This window comes from Scyliorhinus canicula, chromosome 11, assembly GCF_902713615.1.
Source record: "Scyliorhinus canicula chromosome 11, sScyCan1.1, whole genome shotgun sequence".
NCBI classification, from domain to species: domain Eukaryota; kingdom Metazoa; phylum Chordata; class Chondrichthyes; order Carcharhiniformes; family Scyliorhinidae; genus Scyliorhinus; species Scyliorhinus canicula.
Genome location: NC_052156.1, coordinates 4,745,652 through 4,766,571, shown reverse-complemented (window position 1 = coordinate 4,766,571; position 20,920 = coordinate 4,745,652). Strand labels below are relative to the sequence as shown.

At 49.0% G+C, this 20,920-nt stretch overlaps 1 protein-coding gene across 4 annotated transcripts in view; it reads left to right on the top strand.

Moving 5' to 3' along the window:
• The window catches only part of LOC119973753, a 211,078-nt gene that overhangs the window by 9,011 nt on the left and 181,147 nt on the right, over positions 1–20,920 (top strand). For 2 of the 4 annotated variants that reach the window (XM_038812177.1, XM_038812176.1), the window contains exons 1-2: positions 17,876–17,955; positions 19,803–19,925. Coding sequence is in view for 3 of the 4 variants with exons in the window: in XM_038812176.1 (XP_038668104.1) it covers positions 19,887–19,925 (39 nt within the window). In the remaining variant the exon portion in view is untranslated. Of the gene's footprint in view, positions 1–4,915; positions 5,122–17,871; positions 17,956–18,812; positions 18,923–19,802; positions 19,926–20,920 lie in introns of those variants that run through there. The other 2 variants (XM_038812174.1, XM_038812175.1) reach the window with 2 other exon arrangements.

Genomic DNA, 20,920 nt, shown 5'->3' with positions numbered 1-20,920 from the left:
AAAAGGCTGCCACCGCCGAAAGAACCCTTGTACCGACCCTCTCAGGGCGAATTTGACCTTCTCTAGCTTAATGAAACCCGCCATGTCATTGATCCAGGTCTCCACGCTTGGGGGCCTCGCATCCTTCCATTGTAGCAAGATCCTTCGCCGGGCTACTAGGGACGCAAAGGCCAGCACACCGGCCTCTTTCGCCTCCTGCACTCCCGGCTCCACCCCAACCCCAAAAATCGCGAGTCCCCATCCTGGCTCCAGATAGATTCTTGATTAACAAGTGGGAGTGAAAGGTTATTGGAGGTCAGCAGGAATGTGGGGTTGAGGTTACAATCAGATTAACCATGATCTTACTGAATGGGGGAGCAGGCTCGAGGGGCTGAATGGCCTCCTCCTGCACCTAATTCACTCGCCTGGATGAGTGCAGCTTCGACAACATTCAAGGGGCTGGACACCAACCAGGACAAAGCAGTCAAGCGGACTGTCACCTCATTCACCAGCTTCAACATCCACCCCCTCCATCACCGACGCACAGTGCCAGCTGCACTGCAGCATTTTGCCAAGGTTCCTTCAATCACACCTTCCAAACCCACAACCTCTACCATCTAAGGCACAGGATAACCAAGTTGCCCTCCAAGCCAATCAGCATCCTGACATGGAAAAATATCTCATGTCAAATTAGGGAGGGGCAATAAATACTGGCCAAGCAAGCGAAGCGCACATCTGATGAACCAATTTTAATAAACATATAGAAGTGTACAGACCTGTCGTTTCTGTGCCCTTACTTGGAAATCCAGAGCTGCTCGATACGACAAACTATCGGTGCAGACCTCCCATCAATGTCCTTCAATGTGTTGGAAGGGCTGTGGGAGGGGTGTAGACATCCTGGTTGTAGATACAGTGGGTGGTGTGTTACCAAGGTATGTCTTATCTTAATACATCTTCACAAAATTGAGCTGTTCCTCGCTCATCGCCCATGTGTTCCCAATATGTACCTCAGTTTGTTAAAACTGCAGCATTCAGCACTGGCACCATGGTCTCCTTTGTTCTTCTGTATTTGTATTGTCTCCTGGCTCAATGAGCTTTCTCTTACTCTCTGAGTGATTTGGACATCCTAATTAGGCTATTACTCTCTGGACACATTGCTCCCTTGGAGCCTCTTGTTCATCTGATCCTCATGTTATACTTAAATTATCTAATGGTACCTGTCCTGGGAGTGTTTGATGGGGACAGTGTAGAGGGAGCTTTACTCTGTATCTAACCCCGTGCTGTACCTGTCCTGGGAGTGTTTGATGGGGACAGTGTAGAGGGACCGTTACTCTGTATCTAACCCCGTGCTGTACCTGTCCTGGGAGTGTTTGATAGGGACAGTGTAGAGGGAGCTTTAATCTGCATCTAACCCCGTGCTGTATCTGGGAGTGTTTGATGGGGACAGTGTAGAGGGAGCTTTACTCTGTATCTAACCCCGTGCTGTACCTGTCCTGGGTGTGTTTGATGGGGACAGTGTAGAGGGAGCTTTACTCTGTATCTAACCCCGTGCCGTACCTGTCCTGGGAGTGTTTAATGGGGACAGTGTAGAGGGAGCTTTACTCTGTATCTAACCCCGTGCTGTACCTGTCCTGGGTGTGTTTGATGGGGACAGTGTAGAGGGAGCTTTACTCTGTATCTAACCCCGTGCTGTACCTGTTCTGGGAGCGTTTGATGGGGACGGTGTAGACGGAGCTTCACTCTGTATCTAACCCCGTGCTGTACCTGTCCTGGGAGTGTTTGATGGGGTCAGTGTAGAGGGAGCTTTACTCTGTATCTAACCCCGTGCTGTACCTGTCCTGGGAGTGTTTGATGGGGACAGTGTAGAGGGAGCTTTACTCTGTATCTAACCCTGTGCTGTACCTGTCCTGGGAGTGTTTGATGGGGACAGTGTAGAGGGAGCTTTACTCTGTATCTAACCCCGTGCTGTACTTGTCCTGGGAGTGTTTGATGGGGACAGGGTAGAGGGAGCTTTACTCTGTATCTAACCCCGTGCTGTACTCTGTCCTGGGAGTGTTTGATGGGGACAGTGTAGAGGGAGCTTTACTCTGTATCTAACCCCGTGCTGTACCTGTCCTGGGAGTGTTTGATCGGGACAGTGTAGAGGGAGCTTTACTCTGTATCTCACCCTGTGCTGTACCTGTACTGGGAGTGTTTGATGGGGACAGTGTAGAGGGAGCTTTACTCTGCATCTAAACCCGTGCTGTACCTGTCCTGGGAGAGTTTGATGGGGACAGTGCAGAGGTAGCTTTACTCTGTATCTAACCCCGTGCCGTACCTGTCCTGGGAGAGTTTGATGGGGACAGTGTAGAGGGAGCTTTACTCTTTATCTAACCCCGTGCTGTATCTGTCCTGGGAGTGTTTGATGGGGACAGTATAGAGGGAGCTTTACTCTGTATCTAACCCCGTGCTGTACCTGTCCTGGGAGTGTTTGATGGGGACAGTGTAGAGGGAGCTTTACTCTGTATCTAACCCCGTGCTGGAACTATCCTGGGAGTGTTTGATGGGGACAGTGTAGAGGGAGCTTTACTCTGTATCTAACCCCGTGCTGTACCTGTCCTGGGTGTGTTTGATGGGGACAGTGTAGAGGGAGCTTTACTCTGTATCTAACCCCGTGCTGTACCTGTTCTGGGAGCGTTTGATGGGGACGGTGTAGACGGAGCTTCACTCTGTATCTAACCCCGTGCTGTACCTGTCCTGGGAGTGTTTGATGGGGTCAGTGTAGAGGGAGCTTTACTCTGTATCTAACCCCGTGCTGTACCTGTCCTGGGAGTGTTTGATGGGGACAGTGTAGAGGGAGCTTTACTCTGTATCTAACCCTGTGCTGTACCTGTCCTGGGTGTGTTTGATGGGGACAGTGTAGAGGGAGCTTTACTCTGTATCTAACCCCGTGCTGTACCTGTTCTGGGAGCGTTTGATGGGGACGGTGTAGACGGAGCTTCACTCTGTATCTAACCCCGTGCTGTACCTGTCCTGGGAGTGTTTGATGGGGTCAGTGTAGAGGGAGCTTTACTCTGTATCTAACCCCGTGCTGTACCTGTCCTGGGAGTGTTTGATGGGGACAGTGTAGAGGGAGCTTTACTCTGTATCTAACCCTGTGCTGTACCTGTCCTGGGAGTGTTTGATGGGGACAGTGTAGAGGGAGCTTTACTCTGTATCTAACCCCGTGCTGTACCTGTCCTGGGAGTGTTTGATGGGGTCAGTGTAGAGGGAGCTTTACTCTGTATCTAACCCCGTGCTGTACCTGTCCTGGGAGTGTTTGATGGGGACAGTGTAGAGGGAGCTTTACTCTGTATCTAACCCTGTGCTGTACCTGTCCTGGGAGTGTTTGATGGGGACAGTGTAGAGGGAGCTTTACTCTGTATCTAACCCCGTGCTGTACTTGTCCTGGGAGAGTTTGATGGGGACAGTGTAGAGGGAGCTTTACTCTGTATCTAACCCCGTGCTGTATTTGTCCTGGGAGTGTATGATGGGGACAGTGTAGAGGGAGCTTTACTCTGTATCTAACCCCGTGCTGCACCTGTCCTGGGTATGTTTGATGGGGACAGTGTAGAGGGAGCTTTACTCTGTATCTAACCCCGTGCCATACCTGTCCTGGGAGTGTTTGATGGGGACAGTGTAGAGGGAGCTTTACTCTGTATCTAACCCCGTGCTGTACCTGTCCTGGGTGTGTTTGATGGGGACAGTGTAGAGGGAGCTTTACTCTGTATCTAACCCCGTGCTGTACTCTGTCCTGGGAGTGTTTGATGGGGACAGTGTAGAGGGAGCTTTACTCTGTATCTAACCCCGTGCTGTACCTGTCCTGGGAGTGTTTGATCGGGACAGTGTAGAGGGAGCTTTACTCTGTATCTCACCCTGTGCTGTACCTGTACTGGGAGTGTTTGATGGGGACAGTGTAGAGGGAGCTTTACTCTGTATCTAACCCCGTGCTGTACCTGTCCTGGGAGTGTTTGATGGGGACATTGTAGAGGGAGCTTTACTCTGTATCTAACCCCGTGCTGTACCTGTCCTGGGAGTGTTTGATGGGGACAGTGTAGAGGGAGCTTTACTCTGCATCTAACCCCGTGCTGTACCTGTCCTGGGAGAGTTTGATGGGGACAGTGCAGAGGTAGCTTTACTCTGTATCTAACCCCGTGCCGTACCTGTCCTGGGAGAGTTTGATGGGGACAGTGTAGAGGGAGCTTTACTCTTTATCTAACCCCGTGCTGTATCTGTCCTAGGAGTGTTTGATGGGGACAGTGTAGAGGGAGCTTTACTCTGTATCTAACCCCGTGCTGTACCTGTCCTGGGAGTGTTTGATGGGGTCAGTGTAGAGGGAGCTTTACTCTGTATCTAACCCCGTGCTGTACCTGTCCTGGGAGTGTTTGATGGGGACAGTGTAGAGGGAGCTTTACTCTGTATCTAACCCTGTGCTGTACCTGTCCTGGGAGTGTTTGATGGGGACAGTGTAGAGGGAGCTTTACTCTGTATCTAACCCCGTGCTGTACTTGTCCTGGGAGTGTTTGATGGGGACAGGGTAGAGGGAGCTTTACTCTGTATCTAACCCCGTGCTGTACTCTGTCCTGGGAGTGTTTGATGGGGACAGTGTAGAGGGAGCTTTACTCTGTATCTAACCCCGTGCTGTACCTGTCCTGGGAGTGTTTGATCGGGACAGTGTAGAGGGAGCTTTACTCTGTATCTCACCCTGTGCTGTACCTGTACTGGGAGTGTTTGATGGGGACAGTGTAGAGGGAGCTTTACTCTGCATCTAACCCCGTGCTGTGCCTGTCCTGGGAGTGGATGATGGGGACAGTGGGTTTCCAACATTGTGGAGAGCCTTAATTCGGTAGCATGTAAAAAACAGCAGAAAAATCTGTTCATAAAATTCTTGTAACTTCTTTCTTTTTTCTTAATGAAGGTTCCAGAATGATCGTGGTGAATCAAAAATCTCATTCAATCCTTTGAGTTTTGAATTTACGCCAGAATGGATTATCAATGGTGAGGGTCCAGAAAGAACGTCCTCATTGACATCAGTGCCTCCACGTATTTCCCAAGTCCTGAATTTCAATCCTGTTTTGATGTTGGACATCGCTTTCCCTAGAAACCGGATAGATGTCTTGGGAGGTGAGATACCGGAACAGAACCATTTGGCCCTGGAAACCACATTGTTAACTCATCTGATAGCTTAAATAATAGCAACATTTATTCCTGTAAATGGAGCTTTATTCTGTGTCTAACCCCGTGCTGTACCTGTCCTGGGAGTGTTTGATGGAGACAGAGTAGAGGGAGCTTTACTCTGTATCTAACCCCGTGCTGTACCTGTCCTGGGAGTGTTTGATGGGGACAGTGTAGAGGGAGCTTTACTCTGTATCTAACCCCGTGCTGTACCTGTCCTGGGAGTGTTGGATGAGGACAGTGTAGAGGATCCTTTACTCTGTATCTAACCCCGTGCTGTACCTGTCCTGGGAGTGATTGATGGGGACAGTGTAGAGGGAGCTTAACTGTGTATCTAACCCTGTGCTGTACCTGTCCTGGGAGTGTTTGATGAGGACAGTGTAGAGGGAGCGTTACTCTGTATCTAACCCCGTGCTGTACCTGTCCTGGGAGTGTTTGATGGGGACAGTGTAGAGGGAGCTTTACCCTGTATCTAACCCCGTGCTGTACCTGTCCTGGGAGTGTTTGATGGGGCAGTGTAGAGGGAGCTTTACTCTGTATCTAACCCCATGCTGTACCTGTCCTGGGAGTGTTGGATGAGGACAGAGTAGAGGGTCCTTTACTCTGTATCTAACCCCGTGCTGTACCTGTCCTGGGAGTGTTTGATGGGGACAGTGTAGAGGGTCCTTTACTCTGTATCTAACCCCGTGCTGTACCTGTCCTGGGAGTGTTTGATGGGGACAGTGTAGAGGGAGCTTAACTGTGTATCTAACCTTGTGCTGTACCTGGCCTGGGAATGTTTGATGGGGAAAGTGTAGTGGGAGCTTTACTCTGTATCTAACCCCGTGCTGTACCTGTCCTGGGAGTAGAACAAAGAACATAGAACATTACAGCGCAGTACAGGCCCTTCGGCTCTCAATGTTGCGCCGACCTGTGAAACCACTCCAAAGTTCATCTACACTATTCCCTTATCATCCATATGTCTATCCAATGACCATTTGAATGCGTTTAGTGTTGGCGAGTCCACTACTGTTGCAGGCAGGGCATTCCACGCCCTTACTACTCTCTGAGTAAAGAACCTACCTCTGACATCTGTCCTATATCTATCTCCCCTCAATTTAAAGCTATGTCCCCTCGTGCTCGCCATCACCATCCGAGGAAAAAGGCTCTCACTGTCCATCCTATCTAATTTTCTGATCATCTTGTATGCCTCAATTAAGTCACCTCTTAACCTTCTTCTCTCTAACGAAAACAGCTTCAAGTCCTTCAGCCTTTCCTCATAAGATCTTCCCTCCATACCAGGCAACATTCTTGTAAATCTCCTCTGTACCCTTTCCAATGCTTCCACATCCTTCCTATAATGTGGCGACCAGAACTGCACACAATACTCCAAATGCGGCCGCACCAGAGTTTTGTACAACTGCAACATTACCTCATGGCTCCGAAACTCAATCCCTCTACCAATAAAAGCTAACACACCGCACGCCTTCTTACCAACCCTATCAACCTGGGTCGTAACTTTCAAGGATCTATGTGCATGGACACCGAGATCTCTCTGCTCATCCACACTACCAAGAATCTTACCATTAGCCCAGTACTCTGTATTCCTGTTACTCCTTCCAAAATGAATCACCTCACACTTTTCTGCATTAAACTCCATTTGCCACCTGTCAGCCCATCTCTGCAACTGATCTATGTCCCTCTGTAACCTGCAACATCCTTCCGCACTGTCCACAACTCCACCGACTTTAGTGTCATCTGCAAATTTACTCACCCATCCTTCTACGCCCTCCTCCAGGTCATTTATAAAAATGACAAACAGTAGTGGCCCCAAAACAGATCCTTGTGGTACACCACTAGTAACTGAACTCCAGGCTGAACATTTCCCATCAACCACCACCCTCTGTCTTCTTACAGCGAGTCAATTTCTGATCCAAACTGCTAAATCACCCCGAATCCCATGCCTCTGTATTTTCTGCAATAGCCTACCGTGGTGAACCTTATCAAACGCTTTACTGAAATCCATATACACCACATCAACTGCTTTACCCTCGTCCACCTGTTTGGTCACCTTCTCAAAGAACTCAATAAGGTTTGTGAGGCACGACCTACCCTTCACAAAACCGTGTTGACTATCCCTAATCAAATTATTCCTTTCTAGATGATTATAAATCCTATCTCTTATAAACCTTTCCAAGACTTTGCCCACAACAGAAGTAAGGCTTACTGGTCTACAGTTACCGGGGTTGTCTCCACTTCCCTTCTTGAACAAGGGGACAACATTTGCTATCCTCCAGTCTTCTGGCACTATTCCTGTAGACAATGACGACATAAAGATCAAAGCCAAAGGCTCAGCAACCTCCTCCCTGGCTTCCCAGAGAATCCTAAATTAATCCCATCCGGCCCAGGGGATTTATCTATTTTCACGCTTTCCAGAATTGTTAATTTGTCACAATCATGGCTGATAGCCCATCTCATTAGCCTAATCCTGCTTTCTCCGCATAACCCTTGATCCCATTCGCCTCAAGTGCCATATCTAGCCGCCTCTTGAATGTATTCAATGTCTTAGGCTCAACTACTTCCTGTGGTAATGAATTCCACAGGCTCACCACTCTTTGGGTGAAGAAATGTCTCCTCATCTCTGTCCTAAATCGTCTGCCCCGAATGCTCAGACGATGAACCCTGGTTCTGGACACATCTACCATCAGGAACATCCTCCCCGTTAGAATTTTATACGTCTCTATGAGAAACCCCCTCATTCATCTGAACTCCAGCGAAAACAATCCTAACCTGGTCAATCCTGAACAAAAGGTAGTATCGCTGAAACCAGCACCTTGTTATCTCTGAATAGACACTAACAGCCCCTGTGGGCTGCAGAGAATAAATTCAAAGAGAACTATAAAACTTCATCTGCATTTCCGAAGTCAGATTGGCCAACTGGTATCAATCCGTCTGCTAGTACAAAGGACCCCCCAATCTTCCTTAGCGCAGTGGGCTAAACAGCTGACTTGCAATGCAGAACGAGGCCAGCAGCGTGGGTTCAATTCCCGTACCAGCCTCCCCCCAACAGGCGCTCGAATGTGGCGACTAGGGGCTTTTCACAGTAACTTCATTGAAGCCTACTTGTGACTATCAGCGATTATTATTATTATTATTATTATTATTATTATTATTAATGGTCAGCACATTTAACCATCTGGAGAACTCAGACAGAGGAACAACAGCCTTTGTCAAAGGTGCTGTGAATAGGTGGGAGTCATCCAACGTGAACCTCTAGCTGGTGGAACCAGTAAAATTGCCTCGCTGTACTTCAAACTCAGTCAACCAGTTTGCCATCTACAAGCAGAAGCACAGATCAGGGTCTCTGCTTAGATTGGATGCCTGTCCCCATCTACACTGTTACAATGGGGACTTCTGTACCATTACCCACAAGACTGATTGATCTATGCATGCCTGTCACCTCTTGTGCAGTCAACACCGTTGGAAAAGTGAATTATACAACATTTATTATCAGCTTGCCAAACTCCGTGAAGGAGTACCTCATTTGGACTTTGACTCTGGCCACTGGACACACATGAAAATATAATTATTGTCTCTGCCGTCTTTGCCCATAGGGTGAAGCATCGCAGGAACTGCCCTGTCCCATAGGATGCAGCATCGCAGGAACTGCCCTGTCCGCTGTCGAGTGCCCCAGCAGCCCATAACTCACCCATACCCACCATCACAGTTTCCGAAGTCAGATCGGCCTTCCTGAAAGTGAACCCACGGAAGGCGATGGGCCCGGACGGGATCCCTGGTCGTGCACTCAGAGCCTGCGCATACCAGCTGGCAGAGGTATTCACAGACATCTTTAACCTGTCCCTACTCCACTCCGAGGTCCCCACCTGCTTCAAGAAGACCACCATCATACCGGTACCAAAGAAGAACCAGGCAACGTGCCTCAATGACTACCGCCCGGTGGCCCTGACGTCAGTTGTAATGAAGTGCTTTGAGAGGCTGATCATGAAGCGCATCACCTCCATACTCCCGGAACGCCTTGACCAACTTCAATTCGCATACCGTCGCAACCGGTCCACATCAGACGCCATTTCCCTAGCCCTACACTCATCCCTAAAGCATCTCGAAAACAAGGACTCCTACATCAGACTCCTATTTATTGACTACAGCTCCGCCTTCAACACCATAATCCCAGCCAAGCTCATATCAAAGCTCCAAAACCTAGGACTTGGCTCTCCACTCTGCAACTGGATCCTTGACTTTCTGACCAACAGACCACAGTCAGTAAGAATGAACACCAACACCTCCTCCACAATAGTCCTCAATACCGGGGTCCCGCAAGGCTGCGTACTTAGCCCCCTACTCTACTCCCTGTACACACACGACTGCGTGGCAAAACTTGGTTCCAACTCCATCTACAAGTTTGCTGACGATACGACCATCGTGGGCCGGATCTCGAATAACGACGAGTCCGAATACAGGAGGGAGATAGAGAACCTAGTGGAGTGGTGTAACGACAACAATCTCTCCCTCAATGCCGGCAAAACTAAAGAGCTGGTCATCGACTTCAGGAAGCAAAGTACTGTACACACCCCTGTCAGCATCAACGGAGCCGAGGTGGAGATGGTGAGCAGTTTCAAATTCCTAGGGGTGCACATCACCAAAAATCTATCCTGGTCCACTCACGTCGACGCTATCACCAAGAAAGCACAACAGCGCCTATACTTCCTCAGGAAACTAAGGAAATTCGGCATGTCCACATTAACCCTTACCAACTTTTACAGACGCACCACAGAAAGCATCCTATCGGGCTGCATCACAGCCTGGTATGGCAACTGTTCGGCCCAGGACCGCAAGGAACTTCAGAGAGTTGTGAATACCGCCCAGTCCATCACACGAACCTGCCTCCCATCCATTGACTCCATCTACACCTCCTACTGCCTGGGGAAAGCGGGCAGTATAATCAAAGACCCCTCCCACCCGGCTTACTCACTCTTCCAACTTCTTCCATCGGGCAGGAGATACAGAAGTCTGAGAACACGCACAAACAGACTCAAAAACCGCTTCTTCCCCACTGTCACCAGACTCCTAAATGACCCTCTTATGGACTGACCTCATTAACACTACACCCTGTCTGCTTCACCCGATGCCAATGCTTATGTAGTTACATTGTATATCTTGTGTTGCCCTATTATGTATTTTCTTGAATTTTGTTTAATTCCCTTTTCTTCCATGTACTGAATGATCTGTTGAGCTGCTTGCAGAAAAATACTTTTCACTGTACCTCGGTACACGTGACAATAAACAAATCCTTGTCCATCCTTGTCCAGAGGATGCAGCATCGCAGGAACTGCCCCAGCCCATAGGATGCAGCATCGCAGGAACTGCCGCATCCCAGAGGATGCAGCATCGCAGGAACTGCCGCATCCCATAGGGCGCAGCATCGCAGGAACTGCCCCAACCCATAGGGCGCAGCATCGCAGGAACTGCTCCATTCCATAGGATGCAGCATCGCAGGAACTGCCCCAGCCCATAGGATGCAGCATCGCAGGAACTGCCCCATCCCATAGGGCGCAGCATCGCAGCAACTGCCGGATCCCAGAGGATGCAGCATCGCAGGAACTGCCGCATCCCATAGGGCGCAGCATCGCAGGAACTGCCCCATCCCGTAGGATGCAGCATCGCAGGAACTGCCCCATCCCATAGGGCGCAGCATCGCAGGAACTGCCCCATCCCGTAGGATGCAGCATCGCAGGAACTGCCCCATCCCATAGGGCGCAGCATTGCAGGAACTGCCCCATCCCATAGGATGCAGCATCGCAGGAACTGCCCCATCCCATAGGATGCAGCATCGCAGGAACTGCCCCATCCCATAGGGCGCAGCATCGCAGGAACTGTTCCATCCCATAGGGCGCAGCATCGCAGGAACTGCCCCATCCCATAGGGCGCAGCATCGCAGGAACTGTTCCATCCCATAGGGCACAGCATCGCAGGAACTGCTCCATCCCATAGGATGCAGCATCGCAGGAACTGCTCCATCCCAGACAGTGCAGCGTCGCAGGAACTGCTCCATCCCATAGGGCGCAGCATCGCAGGAACTGCTCCATCCCATAGGGCGCAGCATCGCAGGAACTGCCCCATCCCAGACAGTGCAGCATCGCAGGAACTGCCCCATCCCAGACAGTGCAGCATCGCAGGAACTTCCCCATCCCATAGGATGCAGCATCGCAGGAACTGCCCCATCCCATAGGATGCAGCATCGCAGGAACTGCTCCATCCCATAGGGCACAGCATCGCAGGAACTGCCCCATCCCATAGGATGCAGCATCGCAGGAACTGTCCCATCCCATAGGGTGCAGCATCGCAGGAACTGCCCCATCCCAGACAGTGTAGCATCGCAGGAACTGTCCCATCCCAGACAGTGCAGCATCGCAGGAACTGTCCCATCCCATAGGGCGCAGCATCGCAGGAACTGCTCCATCCCAGACAGTGCAGCATCGCAGGAACTGTCCCATCCCATAGGGCGCAGCATCGCAGGAACTGCTCCATCCCAGACAGTGCAGCATCGCAGGAACTGTCCCATCCCATAGGGCGCAGCATCGCAGGAACTGCTCCATCCCAGACAGTGCAGCATCGCAGGAACTGTCCCATCCCATAGGGCGCAGCATCGCAGGAACTGCCCCATCCCATAGGATGCAGCATCGCAGGAACTGCCCCATCCCATAGGATGCAGCATCGCAGGAACTGCCCCGTCCCATAGGATGCAGCATCGCAGGAACTGCCCCATCCCATAGGATGCAGCATCGCAGGAACTGCCCCATCCCATAGGGCGCAGCATCACAGGAACTGCCCCATCCCATAGGATGCAGCATCGCAGGAACTGCCCCATCCCATAGGGCACAGCATCGCAGGAACTGCCCCGTCCCATAGGATGCAGCATCGCAGGAACTGCCCCATCCCAGACAGTGCAGCATCGCAGGAACTGCCCCATCCCAGACAGTGCAGCATCGCAGGAACTGCTCCGTCCCATAGGATGCAGCATCGCAGGAACTGCCCCATCCCAGACAGTGCAGCATCGCAGGAACTGCCCCATCCCAGACAGTGAAGAATCGCAGGACAGAATTTCCAGAAAATCCCGACACTGCAAAAGGAGGCCATTCGGCCCATATAGTATGCAGTCTCCCTCCGAAAGAGCAACTCACCCAGGCCCACTCACCTGCCCTATCCCCGTAACCCCACCTAACCTGCACATATTTGGACACTGAAGGGCAATTTAGCATGGCCAATCCATCTCACCTGCACATCTTTGGACTGTGGGAGGAAACCGGAGCACCCGGAGGAAACCCACACAGACCCGGGGAGAACATGCAGACTCCGCACAGACAGTGACCCAAGGCTGGAATCAAACCCGGGGCTTCTAGCATTGTCCGTTGTGAGGCTGCAGTGCTAAGCACTGTGCCACCGTTACGCCCTAAAAGAGAAAGTGAGTTAGACAGGAATGATGGTTTTCCCAGGTCAAAATGAACCCTGAGGACTGAAGATTGCGGATCCTGCTTAACATGTTGGAAGGACCACTCCTGTAGTTCCTACCAATGCCCACCACTCCTGTAGTTCCTACCAATTCCCACCACTCCTGTAGTTCCTACCAATGCCCACCACTGGTGTTTCCTCAAGAGCATGTGCAATGGCGCCAATGTTGGTTCAGACCCGATGGGCTGAATGGCCTCATTCTGCATTGTAGAGATTCAATGGATTCTATAGATCACACAGCAGGTCACCCAGTGCAATGCTCAGCCATTATCTGAGTCAGGCGATGAAGGCAGAGTTCCCTGACAGCTGAATTCAATGTGTATCGCTGTGGTATGCCTGAGATTCTGGGATTGGAATGCTTTCTGACCAACTTCACTAATTGGTCAAATGACTTTGTTTCAGGGCCCTCCGGGGACGTCAAATTTCTTATACGGGATCTACAAACTATGACATAAGAACATAAGAACTAGGAGCAGGAGTAGGCCATCTGGCCCCTCGAGCCTGCTCCGCCATTCAATGAGATCATGGCTGATGTTTTGTGGACTCAGCTCCACTTTCCGGCCCGAACACCATAACCCTTAATCCCTTTATTCTTCAAAAAACTATCTATCTTTACCTTAAAAACATGTAACGAAGGAGCCTCAACTGCTTCACTGGGCAAGGAATTCCATAGATTCACAACCCTTTGGGTGAAGAAGTTCCTCCTAAACTCAGTCCTAAATCTACTTCCCCTTATTTTGAGGCTATGCCCCCTAGTTCTGCTGTCACCCGCCAGTGGAAACAACCTGCCCGCATCTATCCTATCTATTCCCTTCATAATTTTAAATGTTTCGATAAGATCCCCCCCTCATTCTTCTAAATTCCAATGAGTACAGTCCCAGTCTACTCAACCTCTCCTCGTAATCCAACCCCTTCAGCTATTAGTGAGATAGCTTTCTGTTCATCCTCCCCATTGTGACGTTGGTGTGGCGTACATGGACTTTCAGAAGGTGTTTGGCACAGTGCCACACAACAGAGTCGTGAACAACGTTAGAGCTCCACATCGCCCCCCCCCCAGGGGTCAGTGTTGGGACCGTGTTTTTCTTGGCATATATTAATGACTCAGACCTTGGTGGACAGGGCACAATTTCAACATTTGTGGATAATGGAAAACTTGGAAGCATTGTGAACCATGAGGAGGGTGGACAAGTTAGTGGAATGGGCAGAGGGCAGGTGGCAATACCGTTCAATGCAGAGACATGTGAGGTGATTCGTTTTGGGAGGAAAGACATGAACGGACAATATCAAATAAGGGGTAAAATTCTAAAGGGAGTTGAGAACACAGTTAATAAAGCCGAGATGATTCTGGGGTTCATTACACACTCTTGGGCTGGCACCTCTGGATTACTGAGCAAGGAGGCGAGGGTAAGCGAGGGTAAGCTTGTATAAGACACTAGTTGAGCCTTAACTGGAATATTGTGCCCAGTTCGGAGCACCACATTTTCGGAAGGATGCAAAGGCTTTGGAGGGAGCGCGGCAAAGACTCAAGAGAATGGTTCCAGGGATGAGGAACTTCAGTTCTGAAGATAGGTTGGAGGAGTTGGGACTGTTTTCCTTCAAGAAGACAAGGTTGAGAGGAGGAATTCAAAACCATGAGGGGTCTGGACAGAGTAGACAGAGAGAAACTGTTCTCAATGATGAAAGGATCGAGAACGAGAGGGCGCAGATTTAAAGTAGCTGGCAAAAGAAGCAAAAGCCATATGAGAAAAAACCTTTTTCACACAGCAGGTTGTCAGGATCTGGAACGTACTGTCTGTGAGTGTGGTGGAGGCAGATTCACACAGCGAGTGGTTAGGATCTGGAATGTACTGTCTGTGAGTGTGGTGGAGGCAGATTCACACAGCGAGTGGTTAGGATCTGGAATGTACTGTCTGTGGGTGTGGTGGAGGCAGATTCACACAGCGAGTGGTTAGGATCTGGTATGGATTTGCTAGGAAAGCATACAAAGTGGCAAAGATTAGTGGGAGACTAGAGGACTGGGAAATCTTTAGGGGGCAACAGAAAGCTACTAAAAAAGCTAGAAAGAAGAGTAAGATAGATTATGGGAGTAAAGTTGCTCAGAATATAAAAGTTTCTACAAATATATAAAACAAAAAAGAGTTGCCAAGGTAAATATTGGTCCTTTAGAGCAGTGCTGCTGAAACTATCTGATGTGGTGTGCCGGCAGTTTTTTTTTTCAATGTGCCAGGGACCGGTGAGCGAAACAAGCCAATCCATCTGGGGGTTTGGGGGGTGGGGATGTGAACCCCCAGAAATTTTTTTGAGATATATCTTATTGCAGGGGCAATTATATTACATTATATTATATTATTACAAATATAATGGATATATAATCTGAGATTATATATATAAACTGAGATAATGTAATATTTCTTTCATTTTTATAGCTGTACATTTTCCAGTGGAAGAGGGATGGGTCAGTGAATTGAGATCACCCCCCCCCCCCCCCCCCCCCGCTCACTCACGGCCCGAGGACGCAACCCCCCCCCAGCACGCCCCGAGGACGCAACCCCCCCCCCCCCGCCCGCCCGCACGCCCGCCCCGCTCAGCACGAGCACGGAACCTTGGAACGCCCCAGCCCCAGCTCCAGCTCAGCACTCACCTTTGCGCAAGTGTGAAAGTGTTTCTTTTCTGGGAGTACTCCACGTACCGGCAGACGACAGCTCGCGTACCGGCACCGGTACGTGTACCACACTTTGAGAAGCACTGCTTTAGAGGATGAGAAGGGAGTTTTAATAACGGGAGATGAGAAAATGGCTGAGGAACTGAACAGGTTTTTTGGGTCGGTCTTCACAGTGGAAGACACAAATAACATGCCAGTGACTGATAGAAATGAGGCGATGACAGTTGAGGACCTTGAGAGGATTGTTATCACTAAGGAGGTAGTGATGGGCAAGCTAATGGGGTTAAAGGTAGACAAGTCTCCTGGCCCTGATGGAATGCATCCCAGAGTGCTAAAAGAGATGGCTAGGGAAGTTACAAATGCACGAGTGATAATTTACCAAAATTCACTAGACTCTGGGGTGGTCCTGGCTGATTGGAAATTAGCATACGTGACGCCACTGTTTAAAAAAGGAGGTAGGCAGAAAGCAGGAAATTATAGGCCAGTGAGTTTAACTTCGGTAGTAGGGAAGATGCCGGAATCTATCATCAAGGAAGAAATAGCGAGGCATCTGGATGGAAATTGTCCCATTGGACAGGCGCAGTATGGGTTCATCAAGGTTCATAAATTTAGTGGAATTTTTTGAGGATATTACCAGTGCGGTAGACAATGGATATGGTATATCTGGATTTCCAGAAAGCTTTTGACAAGGTGCCACACAAAAGGTTGCTGCATAAGATACAGATGCATGGCATTAAGGATAAAGTAGTAGCATGGATAGAGGATTGGTTAATTAATAGAAAGCAAAGAGTGGGGATTAATGGGTGTTTCTCTGGTTGGCAATCAGTAGCTAGTGGTGTTCCTCAGGGTTCAGTGTTGGGCCCACAATTGTTCACAATTTACATGGATGATTTGGAGTTGGGGACCAAGGGCAATGTGTCCAAGTTTGCAGATGACACTAAGATGAGTGGTAAAGCAAAAAGTTCAGAGGATACCGGAAGTCTGCAGAGGGATTTGGATAGGTTAAGTGAATGGGCTAGGGTCTGGCAGATGGAATACAATGTTGACAAATGTGAGATTATCTATTTTGGTTGGAATAATAGCAAAAGGGATTATTATTTAAATGATAAAATATTAAAACATGCTGCTGTGCAGAGAGATCTGGGTGTGCTAGTGCATGAGTCGCAAAAAGTTGGTTTACAGGTGCAACAGGTGATTAAGAAGGCAAATGGAATTTTGTCCTTCATTGCTAGAGGGATGGAGTTTAAGACTAGGGAGGTTATGCTGCAATTGTATAAGGTGTTAGTGAGGCCACACCTGGAGTATTGTGTTCAGTTTTGGTCTCGTTACCTGAGAAAGGATGTACTGGCGCTGGAGGGTGTGCAGAGGAGATTCACTAGGTTAATCCCAGAGCTGAAGGGGTTGGATTACGAGGAGAGGTTGACTAGACTGGGACTGTACTCGTTGGAATTTAGAAGGATGAGGGGGGATCTTATAGAAACATTTAAAATTATGAAGGGAATAGATCGGATAGATGCGGGCAGGTTGTTTCCACTGGCGGAGGAAAGCAGAACTAGGGGGCATAACCTCAAAATAAGGGGAAGTAGATTTAGGACTGAGTTTAGGAGGAACCTCTTCACCCAAAGGGTTGTGAATCTATGGAATTCCTTGCCCAGTGAAGCAGTTGAGGCTCCTTCATTAAATGTTTTTAAGATAAAGATAGATAGTTTTTTGAAGAATAAAGGGATTAAGGGTTATGGTGTTCGGGCCGGAAAATGGAGCTGAGTCCACAAAAGATCAGCCATGATCTCATTGAATGGCGGAGCAGGCTCGAGGGGCCAGGTGGCCTACTCCTGCTCCTAGTTCTTATGTTCTTATGTACTGTCTGTGAGTGTGGTGGAGACAGTTTCACACAGCGAGTGGTTAGGTTCTGGAATGTACTGTCTGTGAGTGTGGTGGAGGCAGATTCACACAGCGAGTGGTTAGGTTCTGGAATGTACTGTCTGTGAGTGTGGTGGAGGCAGATTCACACAGCGAGTGGTTAGGATCTAGAATGTACTGTCTGTGAGTGTGGTGGAAGCAGATTCACACAGCGAGTGGTTAGGATCTGGAATGTACTGTCTGAGAGTGTGGTGGAGACAGATTCACACAGCGAGTGGTTAGGATCTGGAATGTACTGTCTGTGAGTGTGGTGGAGGCAGATTCACACAGCGAGTGGTTAGGATCTGGAATGTACTGTCTGTGAGTGTGGTGGAGGCAGATTCACACAGCGAGTGGTTAGGATCTGGAATGTACTGTCTAAGAGTGTGGTGGAGGCTGGTTCAATGGAGGCTTTCAAAAGGGAATTAGATTGTTAACTGAAAAGGAAGAATGTGCAGGGTTATGAGGAGAAGTGAATTTCTCATTTGGAGAACCAATGCAGACACGATGGGCCGAATGGTCTCCTTTGTGCTTCAACAATTCTGTGAATCTCTTTTAAGTACAGATATTTTTAAGATGTCTGGATTGGATTGAACTAATGCAAAATTGTCGTTTCCTTTTCTGCTTTCCAGTTACTTACAACTCTAAGTTACATAAACTGGTCATTCTGGACAACCTGGGCTGTTTGAGCTGCTCTGTGGATTCCGGGGGTGTAGGTAAGACTGTCCCTCGGTAACCGTTATCGACATAAAGTTCTCAGGGTTTGCATGATTTCCTGAGGCAGAGAAGTGAGGGAGTGCTGCATTGTCAGAGGTACCGTCTTCCGGATGAGATGTGAAACAGGAGGCTTGCCCTCTCATTTGAAGGTGCATGACCCCACAGTACTATTTCGAAGAGGAGTATGCATGTTACACCCTGAGCTCTGGCTAATCAACTCATAAAATAGACTATCTGGCCATTATCAAATTGACATTTGTGGGATCTTTCTGTGCACAAATTGGCTGCTGTGGTCTTTACGATATAGCAGCACTAGAGGAGGACTTCATTGTCTGTGAAGTGTTTTCGGACCTCTTATAATAATAATGATCTATGTTATTGTCACAAGTAGGCTTACATTAGCACTGCAATGAAGTTACTGTGAAAAGCCCCTAGTCCCCACACTCCGGCGCCTGTTCGGGTACACTGAGGGAGAATTCAAAATGTCCAATTCACCCAACAAGCTCGTCTTTCGGGACTTGTGGGAGGAAACTGCAGCGCCCGGAGGAAACCCACACAGACACGGGGAGAACGTGCAGACTCCGCACAGACAGTGACCCAAGCCGGGAATCGAACCTGGGACCCTGGTGCTGTGAAGCAACAGTGCTAACCACTGTGCTACTGTGCTGCCCTTGAGGTTGTGACATTTAAATGTCTGTTCTTTTGTTTTTTGTGTCTATCTGTGGGGTGGGGGTGGCGGGGGAGGGTGTATGGGGGGAAGGACGGATGTTGCACTGGGGAACCTGATGTAACACAGATTTGGAAAAGGAATTGATGTCCACGTGGTGAGCTTTTAATTCCCCTCCTTTATCTGCAGGGAAAAGGGAATTGGAATTTCCCAAACATCATTACGCCATTTTAAAGCAAATTATCTACTGCAGCAAGTTCAACACCTACTTTGCCCTTGGAAAGGATTGCTCGCTGAAAGTAAGGCAGATCTTCAAACGAATCGCAGAGCTTGGTACCAGGCAGCTGTAGGCCTAACCACCAATGGTGGAGCCATTGAAATCGGGGGTTACTCAAGGGCCAAAATTGGAGAAACGCAGAGATCTCGGGAGGTCACAGAGATTGGGTGGGGGCGGGGGGGGGAGGGGGGGGGGGTGGTGGAGAGAGCCATGGAGGGATTTGAACAGAAGAATAAGAATTTTGAAGTTCAGACTGTCTGGGAGCTGGTGCAGCATCACAGCAGGCAGGGCAGATGGGCCTTGGTGCAAGCATAGACATTGGGCAGTAGAGTCTCGGAGGAGTTTACGGAGGAGTATTATTTAGGAAGCTGCAGTGGGGTCTGTAATAATAATCTTTATTGTCACAAGTAGGCTTACATTAACACTGCAATGAAGTTACTGTGAAAAGCCCCCTAGTCGCCACATTCCGGCGCCTGTTCGGGTACACGGAGGGAGAATTCAGAATGTTCAAATTACCTAACAGCCCGTCTTTCGGGACTTGTGGGAGGAAACCGGAGCACCCGGAGGAAACCCACGCAGACACGGGGAGAACGTGCAGACTCCGCACAGACAGTGACCCAAGCTGGGAATCGAACCTGCGACCCTGGTGCTGTGAAGCCATAGTGCTAACCACTGTGCTACCGTGCTGCCCATCTGTAAATGGGAGTTTGGGATCGGATATTTCTATGAGGAAAATCCCAGAAGGGGGAGTGGGTGGGAGGGTTCAGAGGTCATGTGATGGAAGTTTCAGTGATATGTCCATCCAGAGTTGCCAGCCCAATGGTGTGTGTGACAGGCTTGGGGGACAGGTTGAGGGTGGGGCAGTATTGATGGATTCTTACTGAACTGTTCTTTGTCTCCAGGTCTACAACAAAGATTTCTGTGAAACGTTTACCGTTCTCAATTTGGACTTGAAGCTGGTGAAGTCGATTATATTCAACCCAGAGATGGACGAGCTTATCACTGGAGGGGTTGGAGGGGTTAAGGTAAATGGATTGTAACTCTACCTTTGGAGCCTTTCCGTGGCAAGTCCAGGGACTCTCTCACCTCTACCTTACTATCAGAAAGTATAGGAGCCTATAACAGGGGCCAGCGTGGATTCCTTCAGGAAAAATTGTGTTTAAGTAACTTGGAGTTTTTTTGAAGAGGTAACAGAGAGAAGGTCGATGAGGGTATTGTTGTTGATGTGGTGTATATGGACTTCCCGTACCAGCCTCCCCGGACAGGCGCCGGAATGTGGCGACTAGGGGCTTTTCACAGTAACTTCATTGAAGCCTACTCGTGACAATAAGCGATTTTCAAAGACATTTGATACAGAGCCACACAATAGACATGTGAGAATAATGACAGCTCAGGGAATAAAAAGAACAGCAGTGACATAGATAGAAAATTGATTAAGTGATAGGAAATAGAGAGTAATAGTTAATGATTATTTTCTGGGCTGGAGAAAGGTTTATAGTGAAGTTCCCAAGGTACCGGTATCGAGACCCTTGCTTTTCCTGATATATATTAACATTCTAGATCTTGGCATGCAGGGGACAATCACAAAGTTTGTAGATGATACAAAACTTGGAAGCATAGTAAACTGTGAGGAGGACAGCATAGAACTTCAAAAGGACACAGACAAGTTTCTGGAATGGGCCAATAGGCGGCAGATGAAGTTCAATAGGGAGAAGTGTGAGGTGATTAATTTTGGTTGAAGAACATGGAGAGACAATATAAAATAGATACAACTCTAAAGTGTGTGCATCTTGACATGGGTAAATATGTGCTCAAGTCATTGAGGGTGGCAGGACAGATGGAGGGCGCTGTTAATAAAACATAAAATATTTTGGGCTTCAATCATGAAGTACAAAGGCAAGGAGGTCATGTTGAACCTGTCTTCGATGCTAGTTAGACGTCAGCTGGAATTTAGTGTTCAGTTTTGGGCGCCACACTATAGGAAGGACGTGAACACATTGGAGAGAGAGCGGGGAAGAGG